Below are 27,914 nucleotides of genomic sequence, written 5' to 3'. Positions count from 1 at the left end.
TAATTGTAATATTCATTTTATATACAGTTATTTGAAGGCTCTGTCTCAGTTTCACACTTTTCTTATTGCAGACGGGTTTGAATTTTAATGTCACATTCTTCCTGTGTCAAAGTCGTGTAAATCCATAGGTGTGCAGATAAAAGTAGTGGTGCTCTCACTTCAGGAAGGAATTCAAGATGACTAGTAATGCACCCACTTCCCAGGGACTGTCTGGGACATGTAGTGAAGTTCAAAATCAGTGTCACTATTTGAACAAACTATTTAACATCCAAATCTTTCCTTTTAAATGACCATATAGGATTGTTGTGAGGATGTAATGAATTAATATAGGCACAAGGCTGTATTCTACACCATAATAAGAACTTTAGAAGATGGTAAGGATTATTCTCCTTACTGATTATGAAACCTTCTTTAAGGTTTTTATCTTTAGAACTTTGTTCTAAATTATAATTTTCTCTAAAGTTTATTTATTTTGGGAGATAAAGAGCGAGGGAGAAGAGGAGCAAAGAGAAGGAGAGAGAGAATCCCAAGAAAGCTCCACACCATCAGCACAGAGCCCAGCACAGGGTTTGAACTCATGAACCGTGAGATCATGACCTGAGCCAAAACCAAGAGTCAGATGCTTAACCAACAGAGCCACCTTGGCGCCCCCTAAGTAATCATTTTTAACACTCTATTTGAAACAGGCTTCTTTTTTTTGTTTGTTTTGAGAGAGAGAGAGACAGAGCACAAGTGGGGGAGGGGCAGAGAGAGAAGGAGACATAGAATCTGAAGCAGGCTTCAGGCTCCAAGCTGTCAGCACAGAACCCAACATGGGGCTCAAACTCACAAACTGTAAGATCATGACCTGAGCCAAAGTCGGACACTTGACTGACTGAGCCACCCAGGTGCCTCGAAACAGACTTCTAATAATAGGAATTCCTCCATCCTGTTCTCCAGTTAGGGAAACTCAGCATAGTTGTTTGGAATCTATAAGGTCTTGTTTGGGGATTGGCATTCCTATTCACCATAAGTGTTCCATTTGGAGAGACCAAGCCGTCTCTAATCTCCTTGACTTATAGTATTTTTCTTAGTATTTACCTTTCTTTTCTTCATTCTCATTTTAAGCTTTATTTTTCATGTGTTAAAAAGTTTTGTGTCTAATTATCATAACCCATTTCTTGTTAAGTATCTCTGGGACTTGGAGTTACCAACAAATCAAACCTTTGTGTCTAAAGAACAAATATGCTCAATGTGCTCTTGTCTGACAATGAGTTCTTTTTGAAATAGATGTGACAAAGTTGTATTTTGCATTGGCTGATATAGTAACGTTTTATTCTCTTAAGGTAATGCAATAGATGTTATGCCTGTGTGGAATTTCATTTCTAAATTCAAACATTTTATACTTTGCTTTCTTTCTACTGATTATCTGGGAAGCAATCAATAACTTTGCCTTCCCTCCGATTATGGGCTTAGAAGGTTATTGTTTCATAAGTGTCTTTGCTTGATAAAAGTGTTTGGATCAAATAAAAACTAGATAAAATCTGATTCAATATTTTCCTGAAAAACTTTCTTTTCCCTAGGATATTATGTGGATAAGTGTTATTGAAACGTATTTAATAATATTAGTAATAGTCAATGCTTACTGAGCTCCTGTGAAGTGGCTGGTGCCTGCGCATTATCTTATTTAATCTCCAAGAGGAAGGGCACCTGGGTGGCTCAGTCGGTTGGGTGTCCGACTTTGGCTCAGGTCATGATCTCACAGTCTGTGGGTTCGAGCCCCGCATCAGGTTCTGTGCTGATAGCTCAGAGCCTAGTGCCTACTTCAGATTCTGTGTCTCCCTCCCTCTCTTCTCTCCTGCTTGTGTTCTCTCTACCAAAAAAAATAAACATTAAAAATTAAAAAAAAAATCTCCAAGAGGAGACAGATAGATGCTGCTAAACCTCAGTTTACATACTCAGAGAGTGTGGTAGACACTGTTGGAGGTGGGATTTGATTGCCAGTCCAAAGCACTTGACCATTAGATAATATTTCCTTTTCTGATGAACACTGTAAAGAAGGAATGAAAGACCATGGATCTAGCTTCACACCTTAGCTCCCCAAATTAGGAATAACTTTAACATCACGGACATTCTACCTTCCACAGTACATCTCCTGCCTTGTACTTTGTCAGTGCCGCAGAATTGAAACTACAAAGGTAAACCACTTTCAAATAGCATTGAAACCTTTAAAGAAAGAGTGGACCATATTCTAGATTCCCTTTAAATTGACACCTGTCAACTTAGAAGCTGAAACAGTTCCCATTTTGAACTGTCTAAAATTAATTTCATACTGGATATCTTCATAATCAAGTCAGTTGTAGACTGTGATGTTCCAGAATTTGCATCCTTTTTGAGGGAAGAAGACCTAAAATGGATTCAGCATGCTTCTGTATATGATAGTCTTAATCTTTCCTGTAATTGAAGACTTGATATGTGGAACTTCGTTGAATCATAACAATGTTTAAGATCCTCTATACTTCGGTGTGGAGTTCTAGGTAATAAGTAATAATGCTAAGTGTAAGTACAGGTATTTCTTAAAACCTGATAGAATTGTAGAAGTCTCAATCCTCCTCATACTAATATTGAATAGCTAATTTTTTTTTTAAGAAAATAGAAATAGGTGTCACTTGGTCTGGAAATTCTTCTGCCCTAGTTGTATGGATTTTTAAGTGATGAGGCTTTGGGGTTAACTACTAGATAATTACATCTAAATAACTGTTGCAAGCCCTGTATGTCACCGGGGGTCAGTTTTCTATTAACCAAAAAATATACCCTAGTTTCTACACCTTGCATATTCCTTTTATTAATTCTTCATGCATTTGACAAAGGCAAATTGGGGAAACAAGATGGGGTGCTAAAAACAAAAAAAAAAATGAAACAATGTAATAGGTTTTGTAGTGAAGCAGTTGAGCATGATGTTTAAGAGTGTAGCGTCTATAGATTCTCAGAGCCAAATTATATAGATTCAGATAGTGGCTCTGCCATTTGCCAGCTGTTGTGAGCCTGGGCAAGTTATCTGAGCTTTTTATGACTCTTTTATAAAGTGAGGGCAATAGAAGTATCTACCTCATAGGATTGTTGTGAGGACTCAATGAATTAGTATAGGTAAAGTGATTATAGTAGAATATTCTTGACATAGTACTTAAAAAATATTGGTTATTATAATAGAGATGAAGGAGAATCTTGGTAGCACCTCTCTTGTATAGAACTTGTCCATCCAGAAACTGCATTAGTCTAAAAGATCAGAAAAGTCTCTAATTGGCTAAATAAGGCTGAAGAGCAAGCCTTTTACTTGCTCTTTTCTGTCCCTGGCCGTCCCTTCTGTGTATCTTTTTTTGTAATTCTAGTAGGTTAGCATGCCAGTTATCAATTTATTGCCTCTCCGCTCCAAATTCACTCTTCATTGACCACTCTGCAGAGATGAATGTGGGCCCTTTAAGTGTTTTTCCTTCACCAGCTGGCACAATATCGCCCTCTGTCAACAGGGGATACTGGAGAGAAATTGAGAGAGCAATGGTTTCTCCTTCTTGGTCCATGCTTGCTCAGTGGGCTCCTAGGCAACTCGTCTGGCAACAAGTCTTACAGCCCAGGCGGCAGCCTCCCCAGTGCCCAACCCCCCTCCCCCCCCCAGGCCACCGGGAGGGCTTCTCCATGGCTCAGCTCCCCAGCTCCCACGCTGCCGGCAGGTTTTCTAGCCCCAGCCTCCCGCTGAGCACACAGCACTCAGTCCTTCTCAGTGGCAGCACTTCCCCCTTGGCAGTTTTATAGGAGGGCCTCTCCAGTAAGACACTTCCCCATAAACAGCTTTCCCTAACAGCCAAGAGTGCAGATTTCCAGCAAGTTCCACCAGTGTGGCACCACAGAAACTTCTTTGCCTGTAATATTGTGATTTGTAATCAGTACATATTTGGTCTTCCTGTTTCTGGCACAGAGCTCCTAAAACCCTTGGAATTTCCCAGGTGATGAGAGCCATAAAGGCATCTCTTGTCCTGTGAATGAGATGATTTTTAGAATGCTCATAGGTAACATACGGTTGGAGGCTGGTTGCCAAGGGAACCAACTGGAGGATTGGAAGGTTGGAACCTTCATTCCCAACTGGGAAGAGAGAAGACTGGAGGTGAAACCAAATGCCAACAGCCAACGATTTAGTCAATCTTGCCTAGGTAACGGAGCCACCACAAAAACTCAAGAAGACAGGGTTCAGGGAGCTTCTGGGTTGATGACCACATGGAGGTGCTGAAAGGGTTTTACTAAAGCCTGGAGAGGGGATGGAAACCCGTGCTCTTTCCCCAGACCTCGCCCTGTGTATCTCTTCTGTCTGGCCATGTCTGAGTTCTGTCTTTTTATAGAACTTGGGGTCAGTTATACAGGGTCGTCTTACTGGTTCTAGGCAGGGCAGCCCTTAGTGCCCAGGGGGGTAGTTTCAGTTGCCTTCAGGGGATTTTTGCCCTCAGGGTCTTTTGCCTGAGTTAAGAGATAACCTGGAAAGAAGAACTTGATCAGTAAGAAAGTTTGACATCAAAATGGATGTAATTGAAGTCCTCTTTCATGAAGGGGAGAGGCAGTCTTGTAGGACTGAACCCTTAACCTGTGGGAGCTGATGTCTCCGGGCAGACAGTGTTACAACTAAGTTGGATTGTGGGACACCCAGCTGTGTCCCAGCATTGCTTGATGTGGGGAACTCGTCACCCCTAACCCCCCACCCCACCACACACACACACACACCAAAATTGGTCCCAGAATCTTTAACCTCTCTTCATTGAGCCCCAGCCATGCCCCTTCTAGCAGGGTTGGGATCTCAGCCCACATGGGACCTCCTCTTTGACCGCTCCTACCTCCTACCTCAGTAGACACTCCTCCTTTTATCTGTGATTCTTACATTCTTTAACAGTCTTTTACTAGCTAATTTCTCATTATTCCATCCCGTTTTATACTTTCTCTGTTCAAATTATGATTTTTCTTTCTCGATTGGACCCTGACTAATACAACTAGGTAATGGGTCATAAAAATCAAATAATGACTAAGGCAGGACAGTGAATCAGGCCTGTAGTAAGGTAAAGCAGTTCAAGTGCCATGATATGAGGTGGCTGACCTTCGGTGTCAGTGCCCGGGAGTCATTAGAGAGTGGTGGGAACTGTAGTCATCTAAGAGCATGTGCCATTTGATGACCTCTGCCTTGGTGTCACCAAATCTTCCCCCTCTTAAGAGGCTGTAAGTCAGGGCTTTTCGTGAAATTTTCTGAATTTTACATTTTGGTGACTAAATCAAGTATTGTTACATCACTGTGTAGGCCAAACAGCCCATGTTAGTGAGTTGCCAATCTAGCACTTCTGGGCTGGACTGATTTCTAAGCTCTTCAAAATGTTATGCCCAGATTTTAATATTGCCCCCCAAAAACCAGAGACCGTCAGGGAGGCCGAAGCACACATGCAAAAGCAAAGGGCTTTATTACGGGTTTAGGCTCGCCGGGGCCTAAACGCGGGCTCACAGACTTTACAGGTGTGGTGGGTCCATGCTGAGAGCAAGCAAGCCCCGAACAAAGGTGGGGTAGGACTTTTATGAGTTTGGGAAGGGGGAGTTACAGGAAATTGTGACATAGGTACAGTGATCCAATTATTATTACACCATATTATTGACAGCGGGTTTATCCAATTACAATATTTAGAGTGTTAACCAATCACAGAGCAGGCCCAGGACCCAGGACCCTCAAGAGGGTGTAACTAGCCTTAGGCAATAACTGATCTAGGCCAGCCCTTAGGAATGTTAAGGGTATTACAAGGGTGGTCCCTCTTGCCTTGGGCAATGTGTGCCCATCTAATAGTTCTGGAGAGACTGACCTTTAGACCTAGTTTAGAGGGGAAACTTAAAGCCTGTCATGGCGTCTGTTAGGTTCAGACTCGTGTTCTTACGAAAACAGTCCTTTAGAACCACTTAATAAAGGAGAAGACCTCTCCATGTTCACATTAAGGGCCTTGTGCTTTCTAATCTGACCACAGCTCAATAACAGTAATAAAAGCTATAGTGTTAATTTGTGTTAAGTTCTGTGTTGATTTTGATAGCAACCTTGAAAGGGAAGAACTCTTGTCCTCTTTATAGATGAGGAAACTAAGCTCATCCTGATTTTACAAAGTTCAAAGGGGCTATTTATATAGCCTCTAAGCAAATGAACAAAAAATTTTCTTTGAAAAGTATGGCTATATAATAGAGGCTCTTTGTGAAAATTTAGAAAATATGATCATCTGTAAAAGGAAAATAAAATCATCTATTCTCACATTGTTCAATGGGAATCACTAGTAACATTTTTTTATTTCTTTCCATTCCTTTTTTTTTCCTATTTGCATTTTTAACATGGTTAATTATGTGGTTTATGTATACTTTCACATTCTCCCTTCTTTTGCCTCGTAGTATAACATAAGCATTCTTTATGACTGAAATTGTGTTCTAGGCATTTTTTAATGTTTTCATTACATTCAGTTATTTTATAGAAAAAAAAATTTTTTAACATGTATTCATTTTTGAGAGACAGAGAGAGAGTGCGCGCAAGTGGTAGAGGGGTAGAGGGAGAGGAAGACACAGAATCTGAAGCAGGCTCCAGGCTCCGAGCTGTCAGCACAGCCTGATGTGGGGCTCGAACCCATGAACTGTGAGACCATGACCCGAGCTGAAGTCAAACCCTTAACTGACTAAAACCACCCAGGTGCCCTGCATAGAAATTCTTATATATTTAATTGGTTCTCAAATTTTTCCCATGATAATAGTGTTGAATAAGCATTCTTGTATTTAATGCTATGAACATAGTTCAGATTATTTCCTCAGAAGTAGAATGACAGGATCAAAGGACATAAATGTTTTCAAAGGTTCTCAATCTGTATTACCAGGTTTTTTTAATGCATTTTTTCCAACAAATGCAAATAACACTGTATTCTCACAAACATTGACTACTATGATTGTTTTTAAACTTTGCCAATTTGATAGAGAAAAATGTATCATTATTTAAATTTTGTCAGGTCAGTTAAACTTCATATGTATTGATTTTATATATATGTATGTGTGTGTGTGTGTGTGTGTGTGTACATACACATATGTATATATAGCCAGGTTCTGGTGTTTTCCCAGGTCCTTTCCCAGCAGGTTTTTGTTTGTGGTTTTGTTTTTTTTTTTGGTAGTCATGTTCAACAGTCTTATGGGATTTCCATTTATGTTTAGTTCTTTTATGTTTGAAAAGACTCCTGTTCAAAAAGAAAACAAATTAGTCTTGTTTTCCAAGGTTGGAGGAAGTGGCATTAATAAAGTATTGCTTGTTCTTACCTTTATGTCAGATGAACTAGGAAGGGGGAAGCCTGTATGCCATTGGGAAAATGGCAAATATTGGAGCATTGTTTGCTTGAATTTTTATCCATGTATCAGGTTTTGAGCTCTTATTCTTGCGAAGGAGGGGCTTAGGAGCTGCTAATGATGTTGGCGATAAGTACCAACAATTACTCTGTGCTGAGCGTGCTGACATCATGCACCGTCGTGTAATACCTGCAGTGCCACGTCCCCTTCCAACAGCCGAGGACACTGAGCTTGCTCAGGGTCACGCTGCTGCAACTTAGGGACAGGAAACTTTTGGGCATCCAGTCTCAGTTGAAAGGACTTGAAGAACAAAGTTTGTATTTGAGTTTTCTCCATCCCCTGTTACTGACAGGTAATATAGTAGTTAAAGTTAATATAGTAAAGTTACAGGAAGTCCCTCCTTGAAGTAGGTTTCTTTGTAAGAATACAGAGATGGCCTTTGTTGCTTGAACAAGAGTTACCCTGCACCCTGGGACAGTTCATTGCTGCAGTACCTAGAGCCTTGAAGGGAGTAGTCTTATAATAAGAGATGCATCTTTAATTTTTTAGGAAACTATAGTTGATGCTTTCAGTACTAAAATGAGCATGGTACAAGGGGGATTGAAATAAACTTTAAATACTAAAAGGTTTAAATTACTGGCTTATATTTCATCAAACCAAATAATTTATTGACTGTTGTTATGAGCAGTGAAGAAAAACCATTTAACTATGTTGGTGTCTGCCAGGAAAATTAATCTGACTTCAAAGCTTTATGCTGATAGTTGATAGCATTGAATACAAGCTGTTTTAATTAATTCATCTGGTCAGTCCTTTGGCTCAGTCAGGCTGCAGCTGTGAAAACTAAAGTGAAATAACGCAAAACCAATGGCATCGCATGGTTCGTGACTCTCTTGAGCAAATATGTCATTTCTCTGACAGAAATTATGACTTTGGGCACTCTCTTTTCATCTTAAACCACACATGGAATTTGTAGTTCTTCATTTAAATATACCCTTAATGCGATTTACCAAAAGCAAAGGAGAGAACCTGTCAGCATTTTAACTTTGACATATGTACAGTTTTGAGATTGAATCTCAAGTTGTGAAGCTGTGTGGAAGAAAAAAATACAGCTATAAATCAGATGGCATCTGAAATAATTTAGGTAGTTAGGAAATTTGTAAGACATAAAACTGGAAACTATAACCCGTGGCGGTGATTGACTACCGGTTCTTTTCTTCATCAGAAGTGCTACCTCTGTGATATTAGTCACCCTGAGAAGGTTAGCAGACATTTATCAAGCTCATAAAAGTTATGGAAGGTAAATAATCCCTGTATTTCCCTGCCGAAGATTGAAATGGTGACTAAACGAGGTTTTGAGCTCCTTGGGAAAAATAAATAAATGTCATTTAAGATAGTTGCATTAATGAGACAAATGACAGCATTACCTCACATTTGCTGTAATGGAATCCTATTACGGATTTGTATTTTATGTACTTGAATAGCCCCTGAGTCAAAGCATAAATTCTGAAGCAGCTAACCAACCACTGAAAGTTCTTGATACGGTTACACTTGTAAGGAATCTGTTAGGCCTAATTCCCAGACCTAAAGAAGCTCCACTACATTTGCATATCTGTTGATATTAGAGCCCCTGAAATGGGGGGGTACCAAGCCCCTAGTGCTTTGCGTGGGGCTGGGCATTTAATTCATTCTTTCAATAAATGTTTAGGGAGAATCTGTTATATGCCAGATTCTGTCCTATAAACTGCTGAATATCGAGCAGTAAATCAAAAACAAAAATCCCAGGGGTGCCTGGGTGACTCAGTCAGTTGAGCATCCAACTTTGGCTCAGGTCATGATCTCACAGTTTGTGGGTTCGAGCTCCGTGTTGGGCTCTGTGACAGCTAGCTCGAGCCTGGAGCCTGCTTCAGATTCTTTACCTCCTTCTCTCTCTGACCCTTCCCTGCTCACGCTGTCTCTCTCTGTCTCTCAAAAAAAAATAAAAAATATAAATTTTTTAAAAAATCCCTTCTCTCATAGAACTTACAGTTTTGGGAGAAGGACAGTGTTCAGTGGATGTTTAACTTCATTTGGTAAATAAATGTGCTGTACTTAATCTCAAAAAGAACTAAAACAGAATGTAGTCATTTTAGCTCTCTTGGTCTTTCCTCCAAGGAAATACTATAAAACTAAATGATTTACTCATGTTTATCTTGATCTCTTCTTACAATTTCTCAAATTCTTTGTTTCTAAATTTGCTTATGGTATTACAATACAGATTTCATACTCCGATTTCTCTTCAGATCACATAAATCTTTCGCCTTTTACAATACAGATCTCATGTTTTAAGTCTTTCCTTATTGATTTTGAGGGGAAGAGAGAGGGAGACAGAGAAAGGGAAAATCCCAATCAGGCTCCGCACTGTCCGCACAGAGCCCAATGCAGAACTTGAGCTCACAAAACGGTGAGATCATGACCTGAGCCAAAATCAAGAGTTGGACACTTAACTGAGCCAAGGGCCAGTAACACTTTTGACTTTAGGGAAAATTGACACAAGATTGCTTGTTTTTAATTTTGCCAAGTAGAGACACTAAAAATAAAAACTGTTGTCACCAGATTATTTTTTAAAAGAAAAGACATTGTAAGACCAAAAAGTAGGTAGCGCATAACCTCAGAATAAAAAACAGTCCTCTACTTTGAAGAAATATAACCTCAGGAAAAGCTTGCTACATTGTCCTTCTCTTACTTTGCCCTGGACCTTTAGAAGCTGTCAGTAGAGAACAATTATAACTAATTATAATTTTGGTTTTCCTCTTGATGTTGCTGAGGGATTCTTCTGGCTCATACTGTTTAACGAGGTGTACAATTGCATGTTACCTTTTTTCAGAGGTAAATTTTATATAATGGGTTGTATGGGTTTTGTTTGTTTTTTTTTTTTTTTTTACATTTATTTTGAGGGAGCGAGAGCACATGCACATGCACACACAAGGGAGGGGCAGAGAGAGGGAAAGAAAGAATCCCAAGCAGGCTCCGTGCTGTCAGCTCAGAGCTTGACTCGGGGCTCAGTCTATGAGCCGTGGGGTCATGACCTAAGCCAAAATCAAGAGTCTGATGCTCAACTGGCCATGCTCAACAGACTGAGCCACCCAGGCGCTCCCAGATTGTACGTATTGTGTCATGTGATGGACATTGTCCTGCAATGTGCAGGGCTCCAGTGTGCATTGTCAGATCTAATCGTGCTCTGTCACCAACAGATCTGGAGCAAATTCTTTCTCATCTTCAGCCTTGGATTCTTCATCTGTGTAGCAAGAGAAGATCACTTTTTACATTTTCTTTCAGTTCTTAAACTTGGATTCTGTGTCCATAACTTTAGTAGCTAGTATCTTCTCTTTTAAAGTATGCGCCTAAAGATTAATAAAATAAAAATAAACAATTTTTGCTGTTCTTTCTAAAAATTTGGATCAAGTTCCTATTCATATATATATTTTTAATGTTTATGCTTTGTATTTATTTTTGAGAGACAGAGACAGTGCGAGCAGGGGAGGGGCAGAGAGAGAAGGAGACACAGAACCGGAAGCAGGCTCCAGGCTCTGAGCTAGCTGTCAGCACAAAGCCTGATGCGGGGCTTGAACCCACAAACAGTGAGATCATGACCTGAGCCGAAGCCAGATGCTTAACCGACTGAGCCAACCAGGCCCCCCTCTATTTGTATTCTTTAAGCTGAGAGTGTTTAATTGTTCAATCATGATTGATTGATGTGATTTCATGACTATGTGCTTTCAAGACTTACCATGATTTCTTTGTAATGACATTTTGCTACACATGGAGATACAGCCATTTTCAAGCTTACTAGGGCCTTTGGGAAATTCTTATAAAATCTGTTGCAGTATATTTAGAAATATGGTCCATATAGGGGTGCTGGATGGCTCAGTTGGTTAAGTGTCTGACTCTTGATAATGGCTCAGGTCATGATCTCACAGAGCATGGAGACTGCTTGGGATAATCCGCCCCCCCTTCCGCCGCCCCCCCCCCATTTGCACGCTCTTTCTCAAATATTTTTTTTTTAATTTTTTTACTGTTTTATTTATTTTTGATACAGAGAGAGACAGAGCATGAGAGGGGGAGGGGGAGAGAGAGTAGGAGACACAGAACCGAAAGCATGCTCCAGGCTCCGAGCCAGCTGTCAGCACAGAGCCCGACGCGGGGCTTGAACCCACGAATGTGAGATCTGACCTGAGCCGAAGTCAGAGGCTCAACCGACTGAGCCACCCAGGCGCCCCAAATATTTTTTTAAAAAAGAAATATGGTCCATATAAATAAGTGAATGGAATTGTGGGTAATTCCACCTTGGAAAGAAGAATATCTCAAAATATTAGATTTTTTTTTTAAGTTTATTTTGAGAGACAGAGACAGCATGAGTAGGGGAAGGGCAGAGAGAGTTGGGGAAAGAGAAACTCTTTAGCAGGCTCTGTGCTGCCAGCGAACAGACACAGGCTCAAACTCATGAGAGTGTGAGCTCAGAACCTGAGCTGAAATCAAGAGTCAGAGGCTTAACCACCTGAGCCACCCAGGCGGCCCATATTAGATTATTTTTAAGTACCTTAAAATTTAAAAGGCAGCATTTAGGAGAATCCTTTTTTTATGGATTTGAAGGGTTTTTTCTTCATGCCCATAGAGATCTAAGTCCTTCTGGATGGCATGTATCCCTCAGTTACCTTAAATGGTGCTATTTCACTAGTATCTTAATTTTGTAGTATGCTTGCGAGCCTCAAGAACTCACCTCTGCTCCTGCTTTTTAAAACTTGTCTCAGTATAGTACTTCATATAACTCCAATGTAGAATGTTCTATGCTTGGTCTTAGCCAAAAGGCCGAGAAGCGATCCAATGTAGAATGTTCTAAAGCACTTGACAAGTGCCTAGTAAATTTGTGTATTGGTCCAGAATTGTGAATACCCCCAGGTTTTCCATGCAGTCATGGACATAAAATTGTGACGAATGATTTTTAAGGAATGTTTGCATGACAGATGAATTGTTTAAGAAAAAATTTTGGAGAGGCTCCTGGATGGCCCAGTCAGTTGAGCATCCAACTCTTGGTTTGGGCTCAGGTCATGATCTCACAGTTTCAGGAGTCTGAACCCCATGTCTGGCTCTGCACTGGCAGTGAGGAGCCTGCTTGGCATTCATTCTCTCTCTCTCTCTCTCTCTCTCTCTCTTTCTCTCTCTCTCTCTGCCCCTCTCCCCTGCTTTCACTGACTCTGTCTCAAAATAAATAAACTCCAAAAGAAAAACTTTTGGGAATGCCTTTTAGCATGTTACATAGACTCTGAGCTTGGTTTCAAAGAGTAGCCCTGAAGAAGCTTTGTTAAAATTGCATGGTTCTAAAATGAATCCTTTCAGGGATCCTGGCTGAGTAAATGACTACCTAGGTAATTTTTATAAATAACGTAATTTTGTGGAGTAAAAGGTACCAATCTTAAGACAGTTTGATGAATTTTGACAAATGTAAACAAATGTAGTCACATCCCAGTCAAGATTTAGAACCTTTCCATCATCCTAAAAAAAATAACCTGAGGCCACTTTCTAGTTAACCCCTCCTGCCGCTGTGTTCTCCCACTGACTCTGTCTGCTAGACGCAGCCACCGTTCTGATTTCTTTTGCCAGCAGTTCGTTGGGCCTGCTTTTGAATCTCATAGAAATAGACTCAGTAAATAACTCTTTTGGGTAAGGCCTCCTTCATTCAAATATTAGGAAATGTTTTTGAAATTCACTCAGGTTGCTTTATGTAGCAGTAGTTTATTCCTTTTTGTTGCTGAGCAGTGGTCCATTATATGAATATTGCACAGTTAGTTTCAACATTCTCCCATTGATGGACATCTGATCCGGATTGTGCCTAGTATTGAGGAAAGCGTCTATAAACATTGTACAAGGTGTGTGTGTGTGTGTGTGTGTGTGTGTGTGTGTGTGGACATTTTTATTTCTCTTGGAAAACACCTAAAGTGAAATTGTTGATTTAACTTGGTATGAGGCTAATAGTTTTCCAAAGTGGTTGTATCATTTTATGGTTCCACCAGCAATGCATGAGAGTTCCAGCTGCTCTAGGTCTTGGCCATTATTTAGTGTTGTCAGCCTTTCATTTGAGCCATTCTAGTGGGCATAAAGAGGTCATCTCGTAGTTTAGATTTGCATTTTCCTGGTGACTAAAGATGTTGAGCCCTCCCTTTCTTAGGCTTTTTGGACATTCATATATCCCTGGTGAAGTGGCTATTCAACGTTTTACCCATTTTTTGTTGTGTGGGGTTTTTTTGTTTTTGCCTTTTACTGAGTTGTGGAAGTTCTTTATAATTTCACAAGTCCTTTATCAGTATCTTAGGTTCAGTTTCCCAGAAAACAGACTCTGAGAAGAAGATTTGCACACAGGAAATTTATTGGGGAGTGCTTTGGGGAATAACACCTGGGAAAGATGAGCAGCATTAAGCAGATGGCAAAGTTGAACTGTAATTCAGTTATAATAGAGGCCTCAGCTCACCTCACAGCAGGCTCTGAAGCTGGATGGCCCTTCAGGGATTTCCTGAATCAAGGCACAGGGACCTGGCTTTATACCTCCCTCCATACATCCCAGTGGACTAGCCATGGGATGTGAACTGCCCTGGGAGAGGGAATAGAGCCTTAGGTTAGTCAGTACCCTTGGGCCCAAGGTCAGGTCCTCTGAGGGACTCAGCTGTCCCATTAGAAGTCAACACTCCCAGCAGGTGGGGGGACAGGTGTCTCCAAACTGAAGATTGATGTGGACAGTGTTCCTACAGCTTCCATTACAGATACATGTATTGTAGCTATTTTCTTCCGCTCTGTAGCTTGTCTGTTCATTTTCTTAGTGGATCAGCAAACGTTTTAAATTCTGATGTGAAATTTTTTGTGTCCTTGATAAGAAAATTTTGCCAACACCAAAACTGCACAGATACTCTTCCTTCTAGAAGTTTCTGAGTTCTAGATTTTACATTAAGGTATAATCCATCAGGAATTAATTTTTATGTATGATGTGATCTGCCACCCAAGTAATTCTTGAGGGCGATCAGCTCTTTCTCTTTTAAGTACATCCCTTTCATCTCTTCTCATCTTCCCTTAATTTACAAAGCAGGGGTGTCTTGCATTTCCATTTCCCAGAGGAGACCATAGTCAGAATCAAAATGCTGACAGGACAGTTTTCTTCCCCAGCAATTTATTCGCTAGTTTGATTCATGGAGTTCTTAAAGCAAGTCCCCAAAATGAAATGGTGTGCTCAGTCCAGTTCCGTTTACCATTATTTTTGTCCTTCCTTAGAAGTAAAACTTAATATTCATGAATTTTTTTTAAAACAAAGGTGACTTTTATGCATTCGTTAGAGAAAATGAGAAGACTAACTCCCATACCATGTCTCCTTCTGCACAGAATAGAGCTCTTTTTCTGTCTGGTGCTCTCCATGCTCTGACAGTTTGTCTCGAATGCTGTGATGAACTGTGCTTTGATGAGCTTAGTAACTTGTAACAGACAAAAGCTCTTAGAATAGCTCCGTATCAAATATTAATATAGTAACACCAGTTGTTTGGTGTCATTTTTCCAAAATGCTTCAGTCACCTTCTCCTGTTGCCTCCTATATAAGACATGCACAAATATTCTTATTTTACATAAGAAAAGCCGAGGTACTGAATTATTAACCAGTTTGGACCTGGGGCCATTTCTGCGTCCCAAGCTAGTGCCCCCTACTGCTGGATGCGTTCAGAATGCTTTGTTTATAAGCAGCTAATAACGGCAATGCTGAATGTCTGAAGGACCCCTGTGGCCTGTGTGCAGGGAGCAGGGGGAGTCCCCTCTTGCTACATGGCAGGTGTGAGTTGGTGCTGACATTGCATCTGGAGACACAAGGAGTTCTATATTCATTCCTTCCCCCCAAACAAGGAAGGGGCCTTGATGTTTCAACCAGCCTTTCCTCTAAGAACTAATTTTCCCAGAGAGACGGTGTATGGATGTCTGTGTGTACATATATTTATTCCCCTAGCCTCAGAGTCCTGAGTTTAGTAGGAGAGCACAGAGAATACAGCCACCGTTACTTTCACTCACCTCATAAAGGAAACTAAAACAAAAAAGTGAAGTATGTACATGACACAATCAATTATTGAAACATTTTCATAAGCAACATACATAATTACCATATTGCTAAGACTTCAGGAAACGATAGAGGGCACACCACTGCTTCAAGAAATTTTGAAATATAATCTTACATATCTTGTATGCTGGGAGGCAATCTCTCAAAGAAAATTGGGCAGAAAGGAAAAAATTGAGATTAGGTTGGATTAAAACCATAGATCATTTGTGGCATTGATTGTGATGGTGGTTTCACAGATATATACTTACCTCCATACCCATCAGGTTGTGTACGTTAAATATCTGCAGCTTTTTATATTTCAGTCACATCTCAGTCGAGCAGTATTAAAAAAATCTGTAGAACATTTTAGTATTGAATTAATTAAGCATATTTTTTTCATTGTACTACATGTGCATTGCAGCTTAATTACACGTTTTACAAATTGTATGTTACATATTATGTTTATAAATTTAAAAGTCAAAAATTTGTTAATGTTTAATTCATACTTATTCTACTTATGTATACTTTTATTTCAAATATGAGATTATCGATGCATATTGTTTGCCACCGGCTTTTTCTTCATAGCAGTACATCATGACTTTCTATATCCATGAATAGAATCATAGTGGGATTGTTTGCTTTGGTTTTGTTTTTAATTTAATTTTTGAGAGGCAGAGAGAGACAGAGCATGAGTAGCGGAGGAGCAGAGAGAGAGACACACACAGAATCCGAAGCAGGCTGCAGGCTCTGAGCTGCAGCACAGAGTCCGACGAGGGGCGCAAACCCACGAACCGTTTATGAGATCATGACCTGATCCAAAGTCGGACGCTCAACCAACTGAGCCACCCAGGCGCCCCAGAATCATAGTGTTTAATGGCTGAGTGTTATGGTGCTGTAATGAAATATTATGGTTTATTTAGTCTCCTTTTTTAAGGAACATTTAGGATGTATTCAGGTTTACACTGAGTGCGGTGATCGTCTTTGCATAGTTCTTTATTTATTCATTTATTTGCATAGTTTTTTCTTAGGATGAATTTCTAGAAGTGAAATTGCTGGATCAGAGAGTTCACATTTTTGAGGCTTTAAGTTGAAATTGCCAAAAAATGGTCCAGATAGGTTGTAGCAGTTCACATTTCTCCCGTCGTGGACAGAGACAAGCTTTCCCACATTGTGCCAATCTGGTAAATTTGTAAACAGCATCTCCCTGTTTTAATTGGCATTAATTATTCATGAAGCTGACTCTGTTTGGTGTTCACTGGCCATCGTCGGTTTTGCTCTCACAAATGAGCAGCTCACAGTCTTGTGTGCAGATACCTCAGAAACGTTTTCTCATTTATTCATCAATCTTTTCAATGGTTTCTTTAAAAAAATTTTTTTTTAACATTTATTAATTTTTGAGAGACAGAGACAAAGCATGAGCAGGGGAGGAGAGAGTGTGAGTCACAGAATCCAAAGCAGGCTCCAAGCTCTGATCTGTCAGCACAGATCCTGACGCGGGGCTCGAATCCACGAACCATGAGATCATGACCTGAGCCACAGTCAGACGCTCGGCCGACAGAGCCACCCAGGCGCCCCTCTTTTCAATGGTTTCTTATGTTTTCTTTCCAGGAGCGACTAAAGCTGGTGACTGTTCTGGGTGCTGGTCTTCTCTGTGGAACTGCGCTGGCGGTCATCGTGCCTGAAGGAGTACATGCACTTTATGAAGATATTCTTGAGGGTGAGAGAGAGAGAAGAGGGCCTTCTTTGAGAAATGTTGTTGATGTGGACAGTTGAAAGGAGAAGCCTAGTGGGTTTTTTTTTCCCTGAATATCATTCATATTTGCCATACAGTTCTACCCTGAGAAGAATTCTTGAAACTTCTCTTCTGACATCTTTGACATTGAACACACCCTTAGCAGTTTGTGAATTGGATGCCCCCCAATTCATGAATGCCACTTAAGATGTAGTCACAATAACGCATGACTTTCCGTCTAAGTATGACAGTCCTACTGTCAGTTCTGTGGTGCCTTTTTGGGTGATGGTTCTCGTTTTAGTTCAGTTTTCAAAGCCTTTGTAATGCTGCTTTGGGTGTGTCCCATCCCTGCAGAGCTCAGGGGTGAGTCTGGGACTTGTACCATTTATACACACCATTAAGGGCACCCTTCTTAGCTCTTTCCTCTCTAGGATGCCTCTCACACTCCCTGGCTCCCAGGGGCCCCTTTGCTTTGTCCTCGGGCCAGAAGGATGGAGTTTTTCTGGGAGTTTTAGCTCCCTCTGCTGTCGCTGCACTCTTCTGTGTAACTTGGGGCGCCCTCAGGGCAAAGGGACAGGAGAAAGGAGAGAACAGAATAATCAGATTTCCCCCCATGCTCTTCAGACCACTCCGGCCAGAAAGATGTGGGTTTTCGGGGGGTTGTAACTAGCTACCCGGGTTGCTGCCATGCCATTCTGCAGCTGGGGGGCCTTCAAGGCAGGGCCGGGGAAAGACGACCTGTGGTTCCCTCCATACCCCTCTCAGCAGCCCCTTTCCCGGGCCTCTGGCCGGAAGGACGAGGTTTCTTTTGAAGGTTTTGCTGCCCTCTCTCGTCTTGCTATTGCTTACATTTGTTAGTCCTTAGGGAGTTGGTCTTTGTGTGTCCTGCCCGGTTTGTGTCGTGATTGTGCAGTTGAGGCCGTAATAGGCTGGCTCCATCTTGGCCAGCTCCAGAAGTCCCCATCATTCTTTTTAAGAAGTAAAAATTAATACCCCACTCTGTGAAAAAAAATTTGAGGTAGCTTAACCATCATATTAACTTTAAACATTTAATCTCCAAATTTCCCACATCTGTGCGCACTCTGGTGCGCTTGGTCACATTGCTTTATTTTCTGCTACGTTATCTTTTTCTTCCCCCACCCTTTTCCTCTTTTTCTTTATTGTAGATCAAACCAACTTTTCTCCCCACTTCAAGAAAGGCGTCTGTGTACATGTTTACCACAGCCTGTAGTTTCGTGCTTCTGTGGACCTTATAATTATGATAATTAACAGAGCTCAATGTACTGTGTTAACCAAGAGCCAGGCACTGTACTAAGCATTATTAAATACTAATTAACGTAAAAAGAAATCTCTCACGTATTTTTCTATAATTATAGCTATAAAAACCACTGGAATTAGATCAGCATTCATATGAGAAGACTGTCTTTCTATAGAAACAAGTTTTAAGAAGATGGCTTATTGGGGACTTCAGTGCTTGTTTACTGTGAGGCTAAATTTGAAGCCACTGTCATTTTCTGGAACATGAGAATTGGTACATTGAGGAAAGCAAGCGATGGGGGCAAAAACCTAAATATAAACCTGATACATTATTCATAACTGTTAGGATAGTCAGAGGAGCCTTGGAGCCAGAAATGCTCAATATAGATTATTTTACGAATTTGTCCATGAATGCCACATATCAGATTTTTTAGAGAAATACAGTTGTCTTATGGTTTGGTCATTTTGCTCTACATTGATATAAAAGGAGCAGGTTAAATCTGTTATATTTAGTTAACTCTTGTTCTGTCTCTTTAAAACTCTTAAACTTTATCCTCAGGATTCTGAAACATGGATGATCATGGACTGATATCGTTCTCTTCTGCTTCTTAGTTTGTCTGCTAAAGTGTCTGATTTCTGCTTTTTCCCCCACTTCCTCCTCTCCTCCCCCACCACATTGTTTTACTACTATTGTTTCTGACAACAGGTCAACTGTTTCTGACCTGTTTCTGACAACAGGTCAACTATGTAACATAAGGTATTTAAAACTGAATCTCCCAAATTCCATTTTTTTTAATGTTTTTATTTTTATTTTTGATACAGAGAGAGACAGAGCATGAGAGGGGTAGGGGCAGAGAGAGAAGGAGACACAGAACCGGAAGCAGGCTCCAGGCTCTGAGCTAGCCATCAGCACAGAACCCGACGCCGGGCTCGAACCCACGAACGTGAGATCTGACCTGAGCCGAAGCCGGAGACTTAACCGACTGAGCCACCCAGGCGCCCCCCAAATTCCATTTAACATATACCTGTGTTCCTGAACATTTACGGAGCCTTAGCAGGTGTTATGTGAAGCTCTTCACAAATATTGTCTAATTATCACAACAACTCACTGAGGCAGATGCAATTTTGCAGATGAGGACATTAAGCTACAAGGAAGCTGAACAACTTGTCCAAGGTACTCGGCCACTAAGTGTCAGGAGCAGGATTTGAACATAGTCAGTCTTAGAACCCTACACTTTTTTTTTATTTTAGCATGAATTTCCCCTCAGGGAGAATTTAATTGATGGCACTAGTTTACTTTCCTCTTAAAAGACCAGTTGCAACCAGATGAAGTGAATGTAACCTCAAGATTTGATCATTTTCATAATATAACAAAATGTGAAGCTTAGAACTAGACCACATGGCCCTTTCTCTTCGTGTCTCCTCCCCGTTCAGAGTGCTTGGCTCTCTAACAGCCGGCATTTTCTTGGATCTACAGTCAGGCTCAGCACACCCAAGCCTCTGCACAAGCTTCTTTGTGGTTTTAGCTTTTTTTCCAGAAAATCGGCTTAATCAGCCCACCATAACCACCCTGCTTCCTGTCATAATGCCACTTTCCTGGGCATAAAGAGAACCTTTGCCTTTCTTGTACCGTGTCACTTTGTGGGGTGAGTGAGTGCCTGCCACTCTTCGTGCAGAAAGTCCGGTGGGTTTGGGGAACATTCACCGTGTTTGCAAGAGCGCGATCAGCAAGAACAAAAGTGAAGCCTGCCCTCTTAATGATGACACTGCTGCATGGGGCACATCACAAGGAATTTAAAATCATCGTTGCAGCATTTATCCGCTCTAGAGTTCTTTTTTTTTTTTAATGTTTTATTTATTTTTGATACAGAGAGAGACAGAGCATGAGAGGGGGAGAGGCAGAGAGAGAAGGAGACAGAACCGGAAGCAGGCTCCAGGCTCTGAGCTAGCTGTCAGCACAGAGCCTGACGCGGGGCTCGAACCCACAACGTGAGATCTGACCTGAGCTGAAGTTGGAGACTTAACCAACTGAGCCACCCAGGTGCCCCTGTAGAGTTCTTATAGTAAGAGATCTTTCCTCTCAAAAACACAGTAATATTTTGATCAAAGATTGATTTATTAACATACCTTTAACGTGTCAGCTTTATATATTTGATTGTGATCAAGTTTTCTCTTTTACATGAGAAACAGAACATGTCACCATTAATAGAAGTTATTCTGCCCTTATTACTGAAAGCACATGTCAGGTGTAAGGAACTATTAGTCTTTGCCAGGAAAACTATATAATAAAGAGCTATAAAGGTCGCAGGGTACGAGTAGAAGTTAGGAAATTAAAAACAACAAAGGCCAAAATCAAAACTGGAGATCACGTAAAAAAATAAATAAATAAAGGCCAGATGACCTGAACATTTCTTTCTTTTATAGAAGTCCATATTATAATCTGAAGGAGGAGTTCCAACGAATCTCTTCAAAGGGAAAATTGATTCTGTTACCTTTAATTTAATGAATGTCTGTGACAAAGGATGGCTACTGGCTACACATCATACAGATGGAACTTCCTGGAAAGATTCCGATATAAATATCTAGGGACAGAATCAAGCCGATATTGATTTGCAGGACACTTTCTTAGTGGCCTGAGAAGGACGTGTCTGATGTGCAATATCCAGTGACAGCACCACTGGCGTGTGTACTTGGCATCTGGGAGCGTGATGTGGAACAAGTCTCGGCTAATGAATTACCAGCCAGTGTCCTGAGTAATCAGACGTACTAACCTGAAAGCTCGATCATGAATAACATATATAAACAACTTAGTGTATTTTAACTAAATTAAAATAATTAAGATTAAACTATTTTGAGATCCCAGTGTTTGCTAGGTTCAGTTTCATGTCCAGGTTAGACAGGAGGATGAGAGCATTAATATTCAGTATCTGGATTCCATTACTGATTTGTGTATGTACCAAGAAGGTGATTATCACTCACATTAAAAAGGGTTTATGTTTGTTTTTTGGTTAATGTTTGCAAATAAAACCAATAATATCTACCATTGAATATATTCCATTGCAAATAAAACCAACAATGCCTATAAAGTTAAATTCTGTGAATGATAAGCATTCAGATCTTTTATGAGAAGCCTCAATCAACAGCACACTTATTTCAAGCAATATTTATTATATGTTGCTAATATTTTACTTACTTGCTAAATTTTTACATCAGAATAAGTATTAGCCCTTCAAAATTGTAACTTCCTGAAATTAGGTGCTTATAGAAGTGATTGCTGAAAAAATGTTGGAAATCTTTCTTTAATTTACCTCCAGAGTATGCAGCACATTTAGATGAATATCATCCTTGGCAGCAGGATTTTCCTTGAAAGTCATTTTGGTTTGGGGAAATATAAAATTTATTCAGTCCCAATCTGCATAATAAGATAGCTGAGCAATTTATTCAATACTATCAAAAGCAGGTGATAACTATAAAGATAGTTGTATTATGATTCATAAATTTGACTCTTAAGCAGTACCAAAAGAAAAGTTTCAGAATTATTTAAAGAAAGCACTTTGGCACAGTACACCTGTCAAAATGGCTAGAATCAAAAAGATAACCAAAAGACAGTGTTGGTGAGGAAATGGAGGAAAAAGGACCCCTCACGCACTGTTGGTGGGAATGTAAATTGGTGCAGCCACTGTGGAAAACAATATGGAGGTTTCTTGAAAAATTAAAATTAGGAATACTATATGATCTAGTAATTCCACCACTGGGTATTGACCTGAAGAAAACTAAATCAAAAAGATACATGCACCCCTATATTTATTGCAGCATTATTTACAATAGCCAAGATACAGAAGCAACCCAAGTGTCTGTTGATAGATGAATGGATAAAGAAGATTGTGGGGGGATGGCATATTACTCAGCCGTAAAAAAAGAATGAGATCTTGCCAATTCCAACAATATGGATGGATCTGGAGATATTATATGAAGAAAAATATATCAGACAGAAAGACAATACCATATGATTTCACTTATATGTAGAATCTAAAATACAAACCAAAAAAACCATTTTTAGTGTTTTTTTTTTAGAGAGAGATGGTACAAGCAGAGAAGAGGGGCAGAGAGACAGAAAGAGAGAGAAAGAGAGAGAATCTTAAGCATGCTCCATGTTCAGCATAGAGCCTGGTGTGGGGCTCAATCCCCTGATCCTGGGATCATGACCTGAGCTGAACTCAAGTTGGATATGCAACCAACTAAGCCACCAGGTTCCCCACCCCCAAAAAACAAAAAAACAAAAAACAAAAAAAACCAAACTCTTAAATGCAGAGAAGAAACTAGTAGTTGCCAGAGAGGAGACAGCTGGGGTGATGGGTGAAATAGGTAAAGGGGATATAGAGGTACAGGTTTCCAGTCATAAAATAAGTAAGTCACGGGGATGAAAAGTATGGCATAGGGAATTTAGTCAATAATATCGTCATACTGACAGATGGTGACTAATATCGTAATACTACAGATGGTGAGCACTAAGTTAATATAACATTGTTAATTATATTCAATAATTTTTTTTAAAAAAGCATTGTTGGAATAAGATAATGAAGAGTCTTATACTTACCTAAGTTTTAAAACTCTGATATGGTTATACCTAATAAAGTAAAATGATGTTGGCTGTCCTTTGAAAGTTGTAATTAGGCTTGACCTTTCAGGACTATGGACACCCCAAAAGTAAGTGCCTTTAAAAATTATTATGCAAGTGTTCACAAATAGTAGTATGACTAATACCCTTTAATAACTTATGCTCTTTCCAAACTCTTGGCATAACCTGTAACCTAATTTAGCATATTTATCTGTTACCTATTACAGTTGACTTTATAAAGACACATGTGCATAATTATCAAGACTAGAAGATTATATATTTTTTTTCATTAAAAAATCCTTTTATCTAGGGGCACCTAGGAGGCTCAGTTGGTTAAGTGGCCGACTTTGGCTCAGGTCACGACCTTGCTGTCCGTGAGTTTGAGCCCCGTATCGGGCTCTGTGCTGACAGCTCAGAGCCTGGAGCCTGCTTTGAATTCTGTGTCTCTCTCTTTGCCCCTTTCCCATTTGTGTTTTTCTTTGTCTCTCAAAAAAATGAATAAATGTTTAGGGAAATGTTTACATCTTGTTATCTAAAAAATAATTATTAATTGCCATAACTTTTGAAATGAAATGCCGCATTAAAAAATTATAGAAGTGAAGGCCATTTTTTGCCTTCAGCATTTGTTTGTTTGAATATTTGCTAGATTTCTGGCCTTCTATTGATTTTTTAGCAGTCCAGAGATCTAAGATATAGCCCCAGCCTTCAAGAGTTCACAGCCAACGGAAAATGAATAACAATCAATGACAACAGGGATTAGCTTACTTTTTCCATAAAGGGCCAGATAGTAAATATTTCAGGCTTTGTGGGCCATATGGTTTCTGTTGCAGTTACTTAACCCTGGTGTCATAGCATGAAAGCAGCCATAGATAATCTGTGAACAAAGGAGCATGGCTGTGTTCCAATGCAATTTTTATTTACAAAAATAGGCACCAGTCCTGTGCTGTAGTTTGCTGCTGTCTGGATTCTGGTGTAATGAGGTAGGACCTGTGGTAGAGAGAGGCCCAGTGTGCTATGTACAAATGAAGAGGACACAAAATCTCAAGGAGGAGGGGATTATGAGCTGAGTCTCTCAAGACAAGGGATTATCCGAGAGAAGCAGCATGGAGGGCCCACAGGTTCATTAACGTGTGCAGAGTACAGGCTGTGGCAGAGGTGGGAGCCCAGGTAGGTGAGAGTGGACACATTTCTGAAAGTGTAGTCATTCAGGTCCTCGCCAATAGCATCTTTCTAATAGTATTGAAAATTGTAGCTGCATGGCTCCTTTTTTTTTTTGAAGATGTTTTAGTTAACTTATTTCACATTTTTGAGGCATTGCTAAACTAGTTTCTCAGCTTGCAAAGAAGACCTACTTGAAAAATGATGTATTGGCCTTGAAGTTCTGCATTTTGAACTTATTAATTTTTATTAAAATATTGCATACATCAGCAATAACCAAAGTAGGGAAAGAACCCAAATGTCCCATCAATGGATGAATGGATAAAGATGTGGTATTTATATACAATGGAGTATTACTCAGCAATCAAAAAGAATGAAATCTTGCCATTTGTAACTACGTGGATGGAACTAGAAGGTATCATGCTAAATGAAATTAGTCCGAGAAAGACAAGTATCATATGAGTTAATTCATGAGGACTTTAAGACACAAAACAGATGAACATAAGGGAAAGGAAGCAAAAATAATATAAAAACAGGGAAGGGTACAAAACATAAGAGACTCTTAAATATGGAGAACAACAGAGGGTTGCTGGAGGGGTTGTAGGAGGGGGTGGGCTAAATGGGTAAGGGGCATTAACCTGAGATCATGGTTGCATTATATGCTAACTAACTTGGATGTAAATTTAAGAAAGAAAGAAAATATAAAAAAGAAATACTGCATACAAAAAAGTATGCTGTGCACATGTTAGCAGTGTACAGCTCAATGATTTTCATGAACTTAATACAGTCATGTTCCCATGAGACTACATTTTTATTGTCCAACATTACTAATTCAAGACTCTTAGACTGCTTCTCAAACTTCATTATTTTTCATCTCTGGACCTTCAGTCAGTTCTTTGGTTTAAAACCCTTACTGCTAACAATTTTGTTTGTGTAAGGAACCAAGTGGCTCTTACCCAATTTTCCCACCTTTGTCTCCTAGACCGGTTTGGCATTCAGCTCTCTTTAGTTGACCACTGCAGCCCAGGCTTCTGATTTCTAGAAAATGTCCCCTATTCCAAAATCATCCATTTCTCCCCTGAGTCTCTCCAACTCCAGTAGTGCTTTCAAACTAAAAGTAGCAACTCAGTGGGTCTTCAAATAAATGTAGTGGGTTGGACTTGTAACCGGTATTTTAAAAGAGGCTGGGGGTGCCTGGGCAGCTCAGTGGGTTAAATGTCTGACTTCTGCTTCGGTCACAATCTCACAGTTCATGAGTTCAAGCCCTGCATTGGGCTCACTGCTGTCAGCACAGAGCCCACTTTGGATCCTCTGTCCTCATCTTTTTCTGCCCTTCCCCTTCTCTCCCTCTCCCTCCCTCCCCCCCCCCAAATAAATAATCTTAAAAAATAAAAAGCCCATGATGGACAAAGAAAAAGGGAAAGACAACGAAATGGAAGAGTGTGTTGTAACCAATATAAGCTTCACTATTTTGTGAAACTTTGTAGGTATAGTTTTTCATATAAATAAAATTTAGTTTTTACTATGGGTCATGGTCTTAAAAGTTTAAAAGCCATCATGGGGGCGCCTGCGTGGCTTAGTCAGTTAAGCGTCCGACTTCAGCTCAGGTATGATCTCATGGTTTGTGGGTTCAAGCCCCACGTCGGGCTCTGTGCTGACAGCTAGCTCAGAGCCTGGAGCCTGCTTCAGATTCTGTGTCTCCCTCTCTGACCATCCCCTGCTCGCGCTGTCTCTCTATGTCTCTCAAATACAAATAAAAAACATTAAAAAAAATTAAAAGCCATCATAAATTTCATTTTAATAATTTAAAAATACTACTTAACATTAACATCAGAATAACAGTTGGTAGTCGTAGACCTTGTTTAAATCAAAAAATGGAAATGTATTGGCTGAAGGAGGACCTTCCTATGTCTTGGAAGAACACTCCATCTCATTTTAAGATGCCACTGTGACTCAGAAATGTTATAAGAAAACAGATATCCCTCATGAATGTACATGTAATAATCTTTTACCAAATAGCAGTAAACTGAATTCAACAATATAGAAAAAGGATGATACATCTTAACCAAGTGGAGTTTATCCCAAGAATGCAAAGCAGTGGTTAGAGTAATACCCAGAAGCCAGTTTAAATAATTATATTAATGAAATAAAGTAGAAAACCCATTTGATCATCCTTAACAGGTACAGAAAGGCGTTTGACAAAATTAAATTCCCCTTCATGAAAAAAAAATCACAGAAAACTAGGAAAGAATTTCCTTACTTAGAAAAGGTATATTTGAAAACCCTACGGATAAGACACCTTTTAGAACAAAGCCAGGCCATCCTCCTCCCAACCATTGTATTAAACATTGGAGGGGCGCCTGGGTGGCTCAGTTGGTTAAGCTTCCGACTTTGGCTCAGGTCATGATCTCACAGTTCATGGGTTCAAGCCCTGCGTCAGGCTCTGTGCTGACGGCTAGCTCAGAGCCTGGAGCCTGCTTCGGATTCTATGTCTCCCTCTCTCTCTCTCTGACCCTCCCCTGCTCACACTGTCTCTCTCACTCTCTCTCTCTCTCTCTCTCTCTCTCTCTCTCTCTCTCTCTCTCTCTCTCTCTCAAAATAAATTTAAAAAAAAATTTTTTTTAAACATTGTATTTGGAGTCCTAACTGGATCCTAGCCCACAGTAAGGCCAAGAAAGAAAAGGTATAAAGATTGAAAAGAAGCAGAATTTTTTGAAGATGATATCATGAGCTTAAAAATGGTTTTAAGTTTTAAAGTCTCACAGGATCAAATGCTGACAGCAGCACAGAGCACCGAGAACTCCCACACTGCTGTTGGCCGTGGAAGATGGTACAACCGCTGTGGAAAATAGTTTTTTATAGTTTCACCTACACACACCCCATCAATTCCAAGCCTGTGTATGTCCCCAAGGGAAAAGAAGACGAGTGTCCACAGAAAAACCTGTACCTGAAGGCTCATAGCAGCTTCATTTAAAGTAGACCAAAATTGGAAATAAATGTCCATCAATAGGTGAACAGGTAAACAAATTGCATGTGATACACACAAAGCATAGATAAATATCAAAACATCATGCCAAGCAAAGGAATCCTTACACAGAAGAGTACAGTATTGTATGATTCTATTCATATGAAATCCTAGAATAGGTGAAAAAAAATTCTGGGGACAAAAGTCATATCAGTGCTTGCTTGGGACCAGGAGTGATATACTGACTTCAGAGGAGCATAAGAGAACTTTTCTGGGATTTTAAAATATTCTGTATCCTGGTGGTAGTTACTAGAGATTTTTATTTGTGAAAACTCATGTGTCTTATTGTATGTGAACTATGGCTCGGTAAAGTTGGGTTTTTTAAGAAAGATTTAGACATTTAATTTATTTTTTTAAAATAGTTTATTGTCAAATTGGTTTCCATACAGCACCCAGTGCTCTTCCCCACAAGTGCCCTCCTCCATCACCACCACCTCTTTTCCCCCCTCCCCGTTCCCCTTCAACCCTCAGTTCGTTTTCAGTATTCAATAGTCTCTCAGGTTTTGCATCCCTCTCTCTCCCCAACTCTCTTTCCCTCTTCCCCTCCCCCTGGTTCTCCATTAGGTTTCTCCTGTTCTCCTGTTAGACCTATGAGTGCAAACATATGGCATCTGTCCTTCTCCGCCTGACTTATTTCGCTTAGCATGACACCCTTTCCTGCAAATGGCCAGAT

General features: G+C 40.1%; 1 protein-coding gene across 3 annotated transcripts in view; it reads left to right on the top strand.

Moving 5' to 3' along the window:
• The window catches only part of SLC39A9 (solute carrier family 39 member 9), a 48,031-nt gene that overhangs the window by 3,654 nt on the left and 16,463 nt on the right, over positions 1 to 27,914 (top strand). For 2 of the 3 annotated variants that reach the window (XR_003913018.1, XM_029950914.1), the window contains exon 2: positions 17,060 to 17,168. Coding sequence is in view for 2 of the 3 variants with exons in the window: in XM_029950914.1 (XP_029806774.1) it covers positions 17,060 to 17,168 (109 nt within the window). In the remaining variant the exon portion in view is untranslated. Of the gene's footprint in view, positions 1 to 17,059; positions 17,169 to 19,423; positions 19,615 to 27,914 lie in introns of those variants that run through there. The other variant, XM_029950915.1, reaches the window with a different exon arrangement.

This window comes from Suricata suricatta, chromosome 9 (genome assembly GCF_006229205.1).
Source record: "Suricata suricatta isolate VVHF042 chromosome 9, meerkat_22Aug2017_6uvM2_HiC, whole genome shotgun sequence".
Taxonomy (NCBI): Eukaryota; Metazoa; Chordata; class Mammalia; order Carnivora; family Herpestidae; genus Suricata; species Suricata suricatta.
Note: the sequence above shows the minus strand (reverse complement) of the source record. Positions and strands in the feature narration are given on the sequence as shown.